Source organism: Alligator sinensis, unplaced genomic scaffold, assembly GCF_000455745.1.
Source record: "Alligator sinensis unplaced genomic scaffold, ASM45574v1 scaffold1329_1, whole genome shotgun sequence".
NCBI lineage: Eukaryota > Metazoa > Chordata > Crocodylia > Alligatoridae > Alligator > Alligator sinensis.
The window spans coordinates 472,910-486,587 of NW_005842460.1; the positions used below are offsets into that span (position 1 = coordinate 472,910).

The window sequence follows — 13,678 nt, forward strand, 5'->3', positions numbered from 1 at the left end:
AGAGCAAGATGGTCCTCGCATATTGGTAAAGCATTTGGTTTCTCTAACTGGAGAAAAATGTGTTGTGCTACGTGTGATGTGCTGGCACCATCTGCGCCTGCCTTTTCACAATGCTAAATCCGTCTGTGCTGAAGAGCCACTCCCTAGTGACCCGGCTTGCCTCAATTCACGTCCATGTGCCCTCGTGGACTCCGACCCGAGATTTTCTAATGGCTCCTCACACCTGCCCATGAGAGTCCTGCTGCCTTCCCAGCCCGTGCACGGGCTTGAAGACAGGGGAGTTTTGCAGCCATTCTCTCACACAGCTGTCCCCGCATCCCATGCACTCATGGTGTGCCCCTAGTTGACTCGGGGAGCACTTGGGAGCCTCTTACCTCCTGCCTTTGGTCCAGGTCATTCTGGCTTGTTCACCCCTCCTGAAACACAAAAAAAAGCAGTAACAAAATGCTCATCAACTTACAAAACTTCACGCTGGCAGGGAAAAACACAAGGGGTGATGCACAGGAGACAGCAGAGTCCCCAGGAGCACAGCTGTGCAGATGTTCATAGCACCTCCCCACGCGGGCACAATGATCACACGCCAGCCTCTTCCAACGGGGTTGGCACAAAGGACAAGAACTTACTGCTGCACGTTTCCAACCGCCGCATGAGCTCGTCCTGGTACTTGGTTGAAGAGCTGGGTCCCCCCAACACCGCTCTGCTGTCAGGTCTCGCTGGTGGATGCTGTCAGATAAGTCAAACGCTGTGTTACTTGCTGGCCTCTGAAAAGTGCCAGTATCAAAACTGAGAGGGGCAAATAAGGCCAGTGCAATGGGGCAGATTTCCGGCGCAAAGAGGAGGCAAGCACTAAACTCTTAGGACCTCTCCTGGGAGAGCTCTGCCACAAAGCAGCCATTATTATCATCTTACTGGGAGAGGAACTTGGGGTCGCGGGTCCTGTTCCTTTTCCCTTCTCCGCGGGCATGATAACCGGCTGCGTACAGGCCCAACCGTGTCCCTCGGTGCCTGCAGCGAAACGCATTGTGACGCGGCATTAGAAGGAGACGGGGGTGATGCAAACCAGCATCGTGCAGCAGTCACAGCTGCTCCTGCCTTCGCCTTTACAAAAAGTTCCCATCACAATAAACCACCCTGGGGCACGGAAGACACCAGCGCAAGTAGGTCTGGAGACGCTGCGCAGACCAAAAGTAGCAGCAAGCGGTTGCTATAAGGGAATACCAGGGTAGGTGATGAGAAAGACTAACCAACGCCAGCCATTGCGGGCTGCTGTATAGAGATGCACGATTCTTGTCTGGAGTCTGGGGGAAAAAAGGGCGATCATTAAAATGAAATATTGAAGAGCTACTTTCGGTTCCTGCAAAGGAAAGGAACGTTCCCAGCCAGCTTAGAGAGAACAATTGAGAAAAAAAAAACAAACCACAGCATCATTCAAGCAACATCAAATTAAATAACACTGCAAGAAAATTCAATCTAAGTGCAAAGATGATCCAGCCCAGGAGACAAAAGGCAGATTTGTGCTTTCTAATCACATTGGCGAGTGCTGGAATGGAGGGCTGGAAACATCATTCTTAATGACAGCCCTGGCCGGCATACCGCGGGCAACGTCCTCCTAAAAGATGAGCCGTGCTCCTAGATCAGCTTCCAGCTCCTGACACTGATTTCTTACGCCTTCCTTCTCCCTTCCAAGCAGGGGCGAGGCGTAGGGGTGCATGGGGCTGCACGTGCAGCCGGCCAGCGGGGTGCCAGGAGGGGCACGTGCCCCGCCAGCTCGAGAGGCTTGCTGCGGGCGGGCTCCCGGCACGGCGCAGACGAACAGCCGAACCGGGCCGAGGAGGATCAGAGTCGGACCAATCGGCGCACAGAGGAGCGCGAACCCCGTTGCCCGTGAGCCAATCAGAGTGCGGAGAAGGAGGGCGGGCTCCTCCACCCGCCTGTCCTGGCAGAGGCCAATCAAAGCGAAGAAGGGCGGAGCGGCGCTGACCCCCGCCCATGCGGCCACTCCACCCAATCACCGCAGACCCCCGGGCGGCCAATGAAAACGCGAGCCTCCAATCCGGCCCTGCCGCGCTTCCAAGGCTGAGGACCGGAAGTGCGGTGAAACTTGTCCGCCCCGGCTGCATGAGCTACAGGCGCGGCCCGGAGCCACGTGTTTCCCTTTGGCTGCCAAGCGCAGGGGCCGGCGGCCAAACCTCGCTTGCGCCGCGGCCGGGCTCAAACAGCCGCAGGCTCGGGCACCGCAAGGTCGCAGCAGCCGCCGCAGAACTACAGCTCCCAGCGTGCACCCTGCCGGAAGCGCATGTGAGCTCGCGAAGACGCCCGTTTCCGAGGCGACCGGCCACGCCGGAACTACCAGCGTTTGCCCGCGGCCCGTCGTGGCACGGGGCTCCTGCGGCGCATGCGTGGGAGCACCCAGGCACGCTCGGTCACGTATGCGGGGTGTTGCATCCCCGCCCTCTGGCCTGGTCCCGCACGCGCAGTACAGCGCCGCTCTGGCCGGCCATTATGCATGGAATGGCGCATGCGCAGCAACCAGCGGAGTGTGGGGTCCTAGTGCGCGCTGGGTTGGAGGCTACAGCTAGTCCAGCTGCAACTACGTCATCCCATCCAGGCTTTAAACCCCTGCCAGGATGCAGATTCCCCCCCCTCCCTGGGGAGCCTGGCCTGATGCTCCCCCCCACTCCTAGAGATATTTTTTCCTAATACCCAGTCTCAGTGTTCCTTGCTGCAACTTGAGCCTATTGCTCCTTTTCAGTCAGTGCTTTTTGAGGCCCTAGGGCTTAGGGCCTGTCAACCTGTAGGGTAACTTCTTGGTAGAGGAAAGCATATGGCCTTCTCACATAGAGCAGAGATTGGGGTTTGTAGGATCACTGAAGTCCTCCACGCTGGGCAACAAGCTGCCTTAGTCTTCCTGCAGCGATAGGGCCTTATCCTGTACAACCTGGTATGCCCAAGTACAGAGCAGCTCGCAGGGAACAAAGTAGAACAGAAAGATGAAGAGCAGGACATGTTGTTCATTGCGACTTGAAGCACATGAACATCCAGCCCCTGCCAGAATACAGACAGTAGTAGTAAGTTACCTCCCACAAAAAAGCACCTGGATTGGACCCTGCTCCAAAAAGAAAAAAAAAAAAAAGGCTTTCTATCCCTTGAAAGAGCAGCACACCAAATGCTATTAGCACATCTTTTATCCAGACATTAAAGGGCAACATCCACCACCCAGCTGCCCCTTGGTGCACGTACTTGGGAGATCTGCCCTAAGTCCAAAAGCCAAGTAGTGAAACATGCCAGAGCAGGAAGGCTCGGAGGGAATGCATACTTGCAGCTTTGCTTTACAAGGCTGGGGGGCGGGGACTGCCCATGGGCCACGTGCAGTTAATCAAACCAAAGTCAGACAAGCCAACCAACAGAAAAAACAGAACAGAAGCAAGACTGCTTATTCTTCTCACAATTTTCGATTTGCCACCCCTTGTTTTAGTTTTCAGGCCTTCTGTTCAGAACTCAGGATGAGGCTAGTAATACATTGCACGTACAGAGCTGATACTCTTTCACACAACCAGCGGTTTCTGAGCTTCCATGCACAACATATCTCCCTTTGTGTTCCCATTTTTGCACTTATCCTCCCATTTGATTATCCCCCCCCCATTTATTTTTCCCAGCAGATTAGTTAGACAGAAACAGTTTCTGAAGGGCTTTTGCTTTGTGGAGCAGTCCACAGTATGACTTGGACAGAACGTGCACCTTGAAAGATCAGAGCCCTAAACAGGAGGATTGCCTGAACAGCCTTGCCTCTGTCCCTTTCCTAGAATTCCCCTTCACTCAATAATTTCGCTTTCCAATTTTCCACTCTCCCTGACCTTGCTTCGTTCTCAGGATAGCTGCCAATTTGAGACATCAGAAGAGAATGATAAGAGCATTAAATGAGATCCATCTCGGCAATAAAATGGATCTCTCATTTCTTTCAATGCAGATACAGAAAAGAGAATTTCTGCCTAGTAATAACCTTGCAAATCTTTTTGTCTGGAGCTCCACACATGGTGCACATCCTCTCCATTCAGATGTCTGACAGGCCAGTTTTTTACTCCCCATCAGGATACTGTCAATTTTTTTTTGATGCAGTATTTATCTATCCTCATTGGATTGGATTATAAACACAGGATACTGCAGTCGGCTTGATCTCTCATTATTATGCCCAATTCTTGTCCAAGTGATGGACAAGCCCTGAGATTGAGAGATTGTCAAAGGCAGTATAAAAAAAAAAAGAAGAATACTGCTAGCAGGAAAGCACCTAGACCTGACAGATTTCCCAGGTACAGAGCATTAAGAATGTGTCATTTAAATGAATGGTGTCATGAAACGCTAAAGGGCCAAACTTTGCCTGCAAACGGAAGCGTAGCCTAAAGACTAGAGCAAAGAGAGGAATCTTTCAGTTTAAAACGTGTATGATCGCCACTGCCATTATGTACACAATTGTTAACATATTTATCTTCACAACACTTCTGAGCTACACAAGTATTACTACCTGATTTTAAAGTTAGAAAGCAGAGTAAAATAGAGGCTAGGAGCCAGGTTTTGACAGTAGTTTAAGTGACACGCATTACAACAACACACATGAGGTACACAGGTATGGAAGTAGCAATTGTACACATGCTCTAGTCTTCAGACATCCTTACTACTTTCTGCCTGGGAAATCTGACAGATCTAGATGCTTTCCTGCTAACAGTATTTTTTTTCCTTGTATTAATTGCCTTGATAATCTCTCAATCTCATGGTTTGTCCAGCACTGGGAAGAGAATTAACCATAATAATGAGCGATCAAACAAAAAGCAGGCAGTTGCACTATCCCCTTGCGTTTCCTCTGAGTTTTCTAGGAAGCAAGGTTTTAGGGCGATTTTTAACTAAACCAACGGTGTTGTTGGGAGAGATTAGACAAGCTTAATTTTTAATCACCAAAGGTCCAGATCGTTTCCAGGAATTTAATGCGGAGAAGACTCCGTTACAAACACTTGTATTGATTAAACAAATCTTTAGATGCAGCACTGAGTTAGACAGATACTAGTTTGCCTGTATTTGGAAAAAAATAAATTTCCAAAAATCTTCGGCACTGCTAATAAGCACCCCTATTCCATCAGCAAGCAAGACAGTACTACTTAAAAAAAAAAAAAAAAAAAAAAAAATAGTAGTGCCCAAGGCGTCCCCAATAATCCTTTGTGCAGAGCCTGAAGACATTCTTGCCAACAAGATCATCTTCTTTTTGGCAGATGTTTAGTGTGCTTCTGCTATATACAAGTCATGGTTCAAGTGATACTTCATTAGAAACAAGTCAAACCAGCTTTACCAAAAGAGGCAAAAAACGATCGATGCATACAAGTACAGAACATGTTTCAATACAACAGGTATCAATTGCGCCGCTTCACAACCAGTACATGTTTCGGGATTTACGGCATACTGTGGAACATTGATTTTTGCAGTTTTTCACATGGCCAAATTTCAGGCGCACTCACTTTTTGAAGTCATCTCTTTTCACTGAAACCAGACTTGCAGCAAGTGAAAGAGCATGTATGCTCAGCATTCACTGCTTCCTTGGACACAGAACCAGCACTAGCTGCCCAAAGGATTATGGCTGTTCTCTTGGAACAAGGCAGGATTATTGCTGAGCCAAAAGGCATCCCATAGTTTTCAAAGTGTCTTTAAAAGAAAAAGTGTCCAATTTCCCTTAAAAAAAAAAAAAAAAAAGGTCTTGAAATACAAGATCTGTGACAGTTTCCCCTAAACTTACTGAGGAAATCTGCCAGCTATTCCTAACCAATACAATACAGCATTAGATATTAAATAAAATACATTGCACAGTAACTCTGCATTAAAAGCCTCAAATAAAAATGTAATAAAGTATCTTAATATTCAAGGTTGCCGAGAGCCTTTAAAATAGAGTTAGCTCTTTATTGCAGCCATGCGTATCTAGGATTTGAATCCACAGTAGGGGCTGAAAACTTCAGATCCACTTTACTTCAGCATAGGAGAGGCAAAGAAGTTGCCTTGACGCCCAAGGTTGGTTGCAGATTTGCTTTTGCTCCCAAACCTATTCAAGACAAATGGAAAGAGGGTCACTTCTATAGCAGTCCTCATGATACTGCTGAATGTGCAGCCATCCCCTTTCCTCTCCACATTGTACCGTGATCCCAGACAGTTATTTTTTCACCCTCCTCTAACTTTTCACTAGTTCGTACTCCCCCCTTCTTGCCTTCGTTTTGGATCAGCATGGTTATTGCTGGATCCTGGAAGTTAAGTAATTTTTAACTGAAGAGAGGGCCTACTTGCATCAGCTACCCTGTGATGAGCTTCACTGGAAACCATGAAGAAGCAGGGATGGACCATGGGTGGTTTTCAAGGAGCTACCCACTGGTCTCATATTTGTCCTGAGGAAGGACAGATCAAGTCCTGTAGATTTCTCCACTTTCAAAGTTCTCGCCTCACGTGCCCCTGATTACCATGTGCTTATAAGCTGGTAGCCAGAGCTCTATCAAATATAAAGCACTGAGTATAGTCTCTGGTTTGGCCACATTTAGGGATTGTAGTTGGTTGTGTAGTAACTTCCCAAAAACCTTTGAATTATACGTGGATCTAGGAGTTGTTCCCAAATTCTTATCTATCCACAAAGGCCTATTTCAATTCAGTGTATTTGGATGATAAGCACTGAGCATATAACAGTACTTGGACCAATGCAGTACTTCAAACTGAATCTTTTTTTTACTTCCAAAGCATGCGCCACCACTTACTTGGGGGTAGTTCTGCTGAGTGTAGATCTGACTTTCTGCGATAGGGAGCTAGATGAAGGAGTCTTTGACAGCTGGTGCTCAGGAGTAGTGAGAGGACCCAGCACGCTCACTTCCCAGATGACAGAGAGGGGGAGGGAGGGGGCAAATCACAGTATTAGGATACCTTGCATACAAGACCACCTCTCTCAAGGTACATTATCTGCAGAAACACTGATTTCAGATTTACTGAGCTAACCCAAGTTATCCTGCAACATTAACTAGCTTTGCTGCTGAAGAGCCACTCAGTGCTTTCAGTATGCATTTGTATGTAAAGTATGTTAATGCCGACAGCAGAGATGGTGGGAGTTCAAAAGAAAGCATCTGATTTTTCCTGCCCAGTGTCACTTCCGTCACCCTGCTGACAATGCGAATGTAAAAATCGCTCTACATTTTGCAGTTGATTAGAAGCCTATATTCCCGAAACAGAGAGGCAGAGCAAGCATCAGACTCTTGCTAATTTAAGTGACAAATTGCAATTACCAGTAGAGGTTTGGGATTAGGAACCAAGCATTAGTCTTGTTTCACACTGGGGATCTATTTCCTGGGGCTGAAAGAGATCAATGAATACTTTTGAAAAGCAAAGCCACCAGTTACCAAACAACCTTTGGTATTGATAATAACTACAGGGGTCAGGAGAAGTTAATTTGGCCGGTTTTGGACTCATTGTTTTGGCTAGAATAGATCGGGGTGGGCAAAATGCAGCCTGCGGGCCAGCTGCGACCCACCAGGCCATTCTATCCAAAAATTTAGAGAATTAATATATATCTGCCCCTGGCTGCCCATCATGCAGCCTTCGATGGCTTGCCAAAACTCAGTAAGCAGCCCTCCACCAGAAATAATTGCCCGCCCCTTGGAATAGATGCTTGGTCATGGTTGAAGATCTGAGAGCAAAACTCTGGCACTACCTTTGACCTCTGGTTTCTGAGGAGTTGAGAAGGCATTGGAGTTTTCAATTATGTGTGCCGGGTCAATGTTTTCTTGCTCCACTACCATGAATTGGCTCCAGTATTCCACTGGCAGTGACAAGAGTCGCTCGACCACCTACAGAAGATACTCATTAGTGCACAGCCTGCCACTATATTCAAGCCACAACTGACAGATTTTGATACACTGTCATAGTAAGCTGGTATATGCAGATACTTCATCAGGATAAACTTATGCACTTCACATGCCTGACATCCATGTTCCAGCTCAGTGTCCTGGCTGCTGACCTACCTTAGGTTGTCGTTTAGTGTCCTGTAGTAGTGTCATAGGATCAGGATCAGGGACAGCATGGGCAACTATTGTTGGTCCAAAGACTTTAGCTAGGTTGGTAATATCCATCTTAGTGTCTAGGCTCTGAGCCACTCTAAACAAAAGAAAGTAAAAAGATAGATAAAAACCCCATTTCTTACAAAGCCAAATCTCTCCGCACTCTGAATTCACAAGTTTTCCAGAGTAAAGGCTCCCATGTCTCAGCCACTAGTGTAAGCCTTTAGAAAAAAAGAAAATGACAGTGCCACTTAAGTAGCTGACCTCACCTCTGCAGGTGAATCATGAGGAAAGCCAGAGTGTCTCTGTTGGCATGAGGAAGCTCACTAACAGCCTGGTACATTGCAGCTACACTGTTGTCTTCATCCAAGATTTCTTGGAGAGGGAGGTGGGGGGGGGGAAAAAGAGAGGGGAGAAAAGAGAAGAGAGAAAGGATTAGGTAAACATCTTTTTTTTGTCCAAGCAAGCACGCTGGATGTGACACTCAGCACATCCTCACCTGCTGCCTCCATAAAGGTCTTGTTTAACCGGAAGGTGAGGAGGGGCTCCTTTAGGCTCCGTAGGAAGTCTTTAAGAAGGCCGCAGATGGCATGGATATCATCCACCTTGCTGAGCAGGGGCACAGTCTTCCCTCGAAGAAATTTCTCCTTCAGTTCTTTCACTGTCCGGTCACAGCCTGAAATTCTGTACAGGCCTGTCTGTTAGCAGAAAGCAGTGATTAAAAAAACAAAAAAAAACAAAAAAAACAAAAAACCCAGGAACATCACTTGCATATGTCCAACTTAAAACAGGTTCTTGACAAGATTAGACTCCCGCCCGCAGGCCTCAACCCAAATTGAGGACTTTGGGTACTGACTGTTATTCTCTCACTATGTACTTGTCTCCATTACAGGGCTACTGTTGCTGCTTTTAGCATGGTAACAGAGCTCTCTGGTTTAGCCTGATCATATGCTGCCAAGAGTTTTTCAGCTGCCAGAGGTGTCTTCTGTTGGCAGAAGTGCATCTACATCAAGAGCCTGGCAGCACAACTATACTGGCTACAGGGTTTCATCTCGAGACATCCCTACTGGCACCAGAACTTTGTAATACAGACAAGTCTTCTACTAAGCAGTACGTGTATGCTTCCAAAAACCTTTAACAAGCGACCCTTATTTCACACAATTAACATCAGAACTCATCCAATTACCAACCCCACACATCCTTACCTCATGCAACCCTCGCTGTTCAATCTCATTAACACAATGAACTATAATGGAAGGGATCATCGGAGGAGTAACAGGCACAAAGTCCATCAGAGTCCCCTAAAAGGAGGAACAGACCCATTTTGTAGTTACTGACATGTATAAACTTCAGGATGCTGGCTTCAGGATAGGGCACCTCTCTCAAGAGGCCCCATCAGGCCTAAGGAAAGCATTCAGTGTATTTTCATTTCTCAAACCCAAAGAGTAAACATCACATATTCCAAGAGTTAAGAGATTTCCCTTCTTCATAAAGGCATCTTATTTCTTGACACTTTCATTGAGAAACGGTGACTAACTTAGCCCTAAAGGTAGAATACACCAGGGGCTGAGGCACAATTTCTGGTTGTTTCATCACTGGAACATAGACCGTGCAGTATATATGAAAGAGATGTAGAAGAGTAACACTGCCATTTAATAAAGCATCATAAAACTGGCACTTGGGTACTAGAATCATAAGTGTACTACAATATCTAAACCGTCCTCCATGCTTAAGAGCAGAGAAAAGAAGAACTACCGCAAGCTGTCAGCAAGGAGGAATCTAGGTTAAAGTTGGAGGCTGTTCAAGTTAGCTGTGCCATCATTCACCAGCCTAAGCTTGGCAAAAACTTATTCCACCCAAAACTTCAAGTAAGAGATGAGGTACAACTGAAGACACTCATCTAGAACAGGAAGTCACATTAACAGATACTGCTGGAACCAGAAGACAATGCTTTCCTTCAGGGGTGTCTTCCAGAGCTACCACATACAACTACACACCCTCAAAACGATCCTAGCATTCTTGGGTTTATTTAACAAGCTGTTTTAAGAAGTTTTCTATGGCTGTAAGAAAGCAAGTAATCCACCTAATACCGTAACAAATCATCTTTTGCATAGAAAAAGGCATGGGGTCCTAGGCCTGGTCTAATTCTCCCAGCCCTCCCTAGGTCAAGGGCAGGTCTTAGCCATACCTCTCCAATCCGAACAGGAGTGCCCGTTAAGGTGGGGATGCAAGGAAGGGGACAGCGGTCCCGGCATTCTGGGTGAGTCACCACACGACAGTCCCTGCACTTTAAGGACAATTTCCCAAACTTGATCCGCTTCCCACATGGAACACAAGACTCTGGCTTGATAACCTGGAAACAATGAGCATGCAAGAAGAGAACTGGTTATACAAGGTACTAGAGCAGACATTGCTTAGTTGGATAGATAGATTGGGCAGTCTCCTACTTTGCAGACAGCAAGCCACAGAGAACAATCAAGTTGCTTTGTATGAAGAATAAAGGATGCAGGAGTTTATTCAAAATCCCCTTATCAACATCTGGCAATTTAGCTTCTAGCAAATCCTGCACAGTTACATTATTCCCTTAGTCCTGGCATTTCTTACGGTTAGGGGGGGCATGCACCAGGAAGTCTTCCCTTCGACTATTTAGGGATGAACCATCAGCAGTTAAAACTTCAGGCCCAAGTATGAACATGGCTGACTCAGCCTGGTTGCGAGAGGCATTCCACAGCAGTATGCCAACGTGTAGATGTAGACATGTCTACATACATCCTAGAAGAGAATTCAAGGTTCATTTGTATCCCAGAGTTGCAATTGCCAAATGCCTTTGGATAAACTGGGGCCATGTATTACACTACAGAGAGAAGTGTACAGATGTAATGAATGATTCATTCTCACACACATGCATGCATGCATGCATGCATGCACGCACGCACGCACGCAGTACCTGAAAGGAAGAATCTGCTCAGGTTCTTACAACCTATACCTACCGTCTTTGATACAAATTCATGCAGCCTCATTCCTCCATTGCTTTGAGGAGTGCTAGAGCCATCATTTTCAGATTTGGATTCCAGTTGCCTGCTGCCCAAGCTTGAGTCGCAGCTCCAGGGTTGTAAACTGGCTGAAAGACAAGGAGGAAAGAGCTGTAAAATAAGTTTCCAGTAGTCTTCCACATCAAGACAATATAAGTTATGAACACAGGCGTGTAGATACTGGCAGGAAATTACCTTAACTGGTTTGGGGGCAACATGGAGCTGGCATTCCTCTATGAGCTGTAACTGGCATCTGTGTTGTCCCAAAGACAACAGAACTACCAGAAGCTATTAAAAGGTACAACTGGTAGTTGACAGCTAATTATTTAGTGTTGTGCTCCTAGATCCTTACAAGGCAATCACTTTTTTTGACATGCCTAGCAAAGCTAGGCAGCTGTATGGAGCCTAACTGACTTTGCTTAAACCCTCAAGCAAGGCTAGGGAAATGGCTTTTAAAAATAATTGAAGGTGAAGAATTAGAACTGAAGTATATCTTCAGTTACTGCAACATCTTGGGGGAACTTTGACAGTAAATGCTAATACAAGAACATTATGGTGTTGTTTTGGATAGTGTCTTCAATGATTCTGGCATACCAGCTCTTTGGAAAAAATACTTTTCTTTTGAATATTAAAAAAACAATACTAAAACAGTCATTCCACTGCAGTCAGAGTACCTGCATACACAAGAGTTATAGAAGTTTTAATTATTAGAAGCATTTAGGAACAAAGAGGAGAAATGCGGGGGGAGGAGTTTGGCTCTACCTTTCCTTTAAATTTCATTCTCTCTGAACTGAAAGCATATAAACTGTTACAGAGCCTACCCAGGGACATGCCCCACTGTGCTGCATCAATCCTATATAAAGATCTTTATATTTTGTTATAAAAGTAACCCACATTTGTTTTTAAATAATTAGCTAAAATTTGAGTTTCCCAGCAAAGAACAGAATGCCCGCAAGGAAGTCCCATTTAGTTAATCAACTCAAGACATTCGCTTCACTCCAATTATAGCAGAAATGGGAGATAGCTGGTGCCTCAGAAAAAAAATGTCCTTGGAATTTTGCCTATCTTATTTTCTTGTGCTGTTGTAGATATTAAACACTAATAAGACTATTAAAAGATGGCAGAGAAAAAATACTTGTCTAATTTATCCACTGTGAAATCGAACATTGCCAAGTATAATTCCTGCTCATTAACTTTACTAATAGCCAGTACCATTTCTTGAATTTCCCAGCGTTTTTCTTAAATAAAAACTAACAAATCACCACGTGTACTAGTCGCTGTAAGAATATAGGCAGCAACTGATGAAAAGGGTAGTGACAAGCAACAGCTTTGTGCATCAAAACTAGGATAAATTCGATACCTACCCGTCTTCCTTTGACTTCTGAGACGGTACGGTACAGTCTGAATAGTGGAGATGGCTTCAATCGGGCCACCATCATTAGGGACCATAAGGGTTGTTTTTGCAACAATAGATTCATTTCCCTGAAATGATAAATCTAGGTTCAGTGACAAAAATTTTTGCTACCCAATAAGGCAAAACATTTTAGTTTTTTTTGTCCAGACCCGTCATCTATTGTCTGTCTTTGAACTAAATCATATTGATTTAATTCTTTTAAATAACAAGAAAGAGCAACAGACTTTAAAAGACACTATATAAAACACGGGTGAACAAAATACAGTCCACGGGCCACAGAGATTTTGTCCAGCCCCTAGCGGGTCCCTGTTTCACCCAGCTCAGACACAGGGCACAGCCTGAGCCACGGTATGTGCAGCTGGTCCCACCGCCCCAAGGCGCACAGAGGTGCTGGGGTGGCACGGCAGCCAGGCTTGCTACCCGGCAGCCTCAGCAGTACCTTCCAGCTGTTGCTGCCAGACGCAGCCCTGCTGCCTGGGCACCCCAGGAAGTCTGCCCTGCACCCACCATCGGGGACAGGACCTACACAGGCAGAGTATGCAGCCAGGCAGATGGTTTGGGGCTGCAGGTGGACAGGAAGTGCTTGAGAACAGGATGGGTGGGCAAAGCCAGGATCACAGGGTGGGATCCTGGGGCAGTGACAGCATGGTGCCAGGGCTGGGGCAGAGCTGTAACCTGCTGCCTGTAGGGCCCAGCAATGGGCACAAGTTCCACAGGCAGGGGCATGCAGGGAGCGGATAGTGGCCCTTCCCAGGCCCCAACTCCATGTTGTCACTGTCCCAATATCCTGGACCTGGCCACAGATGCAGTTTCCTGCTCACCCATGGCCCCATCCGGTCCACCTGGTTGCATGCCGTGCCTGCACAGGTCCCAGCTGTTCTCCATGGAAATCATGGAGTTATGAGGTGGTGACATCATGGGGCCAGGGCAGATATATGATCCACTTCCTGCACATCCCTGCCCACAGAACCAGCACCCAAGGCAGGGACATTCAGGCAGTGGATCACGACTGCCCTGGGCCCTGGTTCCACACTGTCACTGCCCCACAATCCCAGCCCTGGCCTGGGCACCACCCACCCTGCTCCTGGATGCTGCTCCCGGCCACCCGACCGAGCACAGAGCAATGCCTCTTAGGGTGTTTTGGCGAGCTATTGCGCTGGGGAGGGAAA

The 13,678-nt window shown here is 46.7% G+C and overlaps 1 protein-coding gene and 1 long non-coding RNA gene across 4 annotated transcripts in view; both read right to left on the reverse strand.

Moving 5' to 3' along the window:
* Window positions 1–372: 372 nt before the first annotated feature.
* On the reverse strand, window positions 373–2,400 carry LOC102382420. 2 transcript variants are annotated; one of them, XR_003095721.1, is made up of 4 exons: window positions 2,351–2,400; window positions 1,245–1,298; window positions 624–723; window positions 373–416 (listed from the first exon to the last, which is right to left on the reverse strand). It is a non-coding gene; the product is annotated as an uncharacterized LOC102382420 (long non-coding RNA). The 2 variants fall into 2 exon arrangements; XR_324659.3 differs by lacking the exon at window positions 2,351–2,400 and adding an exon at window positions 1,594–1,866.
* Window positions 2,401–4,291: 1,891 nt separating this feature from the next.
* Window positions 4,292–13,678, reverse strand: part of RACGAP1 (Rac GTPase activating protein 1) — a 20,562-nt gene continuing 11,175 nt past the window's right edge. For both annotated transcript variants that reach the window (XM_025212437.1, XM_006030718.3), the window contains 10 exons: window positions 12,460–12,577; window positions 11,054–11,184; window positions 10,252–10,416; window positions 9,269–9,364; window positions 8,563–8,761; window positions 8,333–8,438; window positions 8,028–8,160; window positions 7,718–7,853; window positions 6,774–6,882; window positions 4,292–6,076 (listed from right to left, as the gene is read on the reverse strand). In XM_025212437.1, the coding sequence (XP_025068222.1) occupies window positions 6,001–6,076; window positions 6,774–6,882; window positions 7,718–7,853; window positions 8,028–8,160; window positions 8,333–8,438; window positions 8,563–8,761; window positions 9,269–9,364; window positions 10,252–10,416; window positions 11,054–11,184; window positions 12,460–12,577 (1,269 nt within the window). In that variant the 3' untranslated portion in view covers window positions 4,292–6,000. The remainder of the gene's footprint in view (window positions 6,077–6,773; window positions 6,883–7,717; window positions 7,854–8,027; window positions 8,161–8,332; window positions 8,439–8,562; window positions 8,762–9,268; window positions 9,365–10,251; window positions 10,417–11,053; window positions 11,185–12,459; window positions 12,578–13,678) is intronic.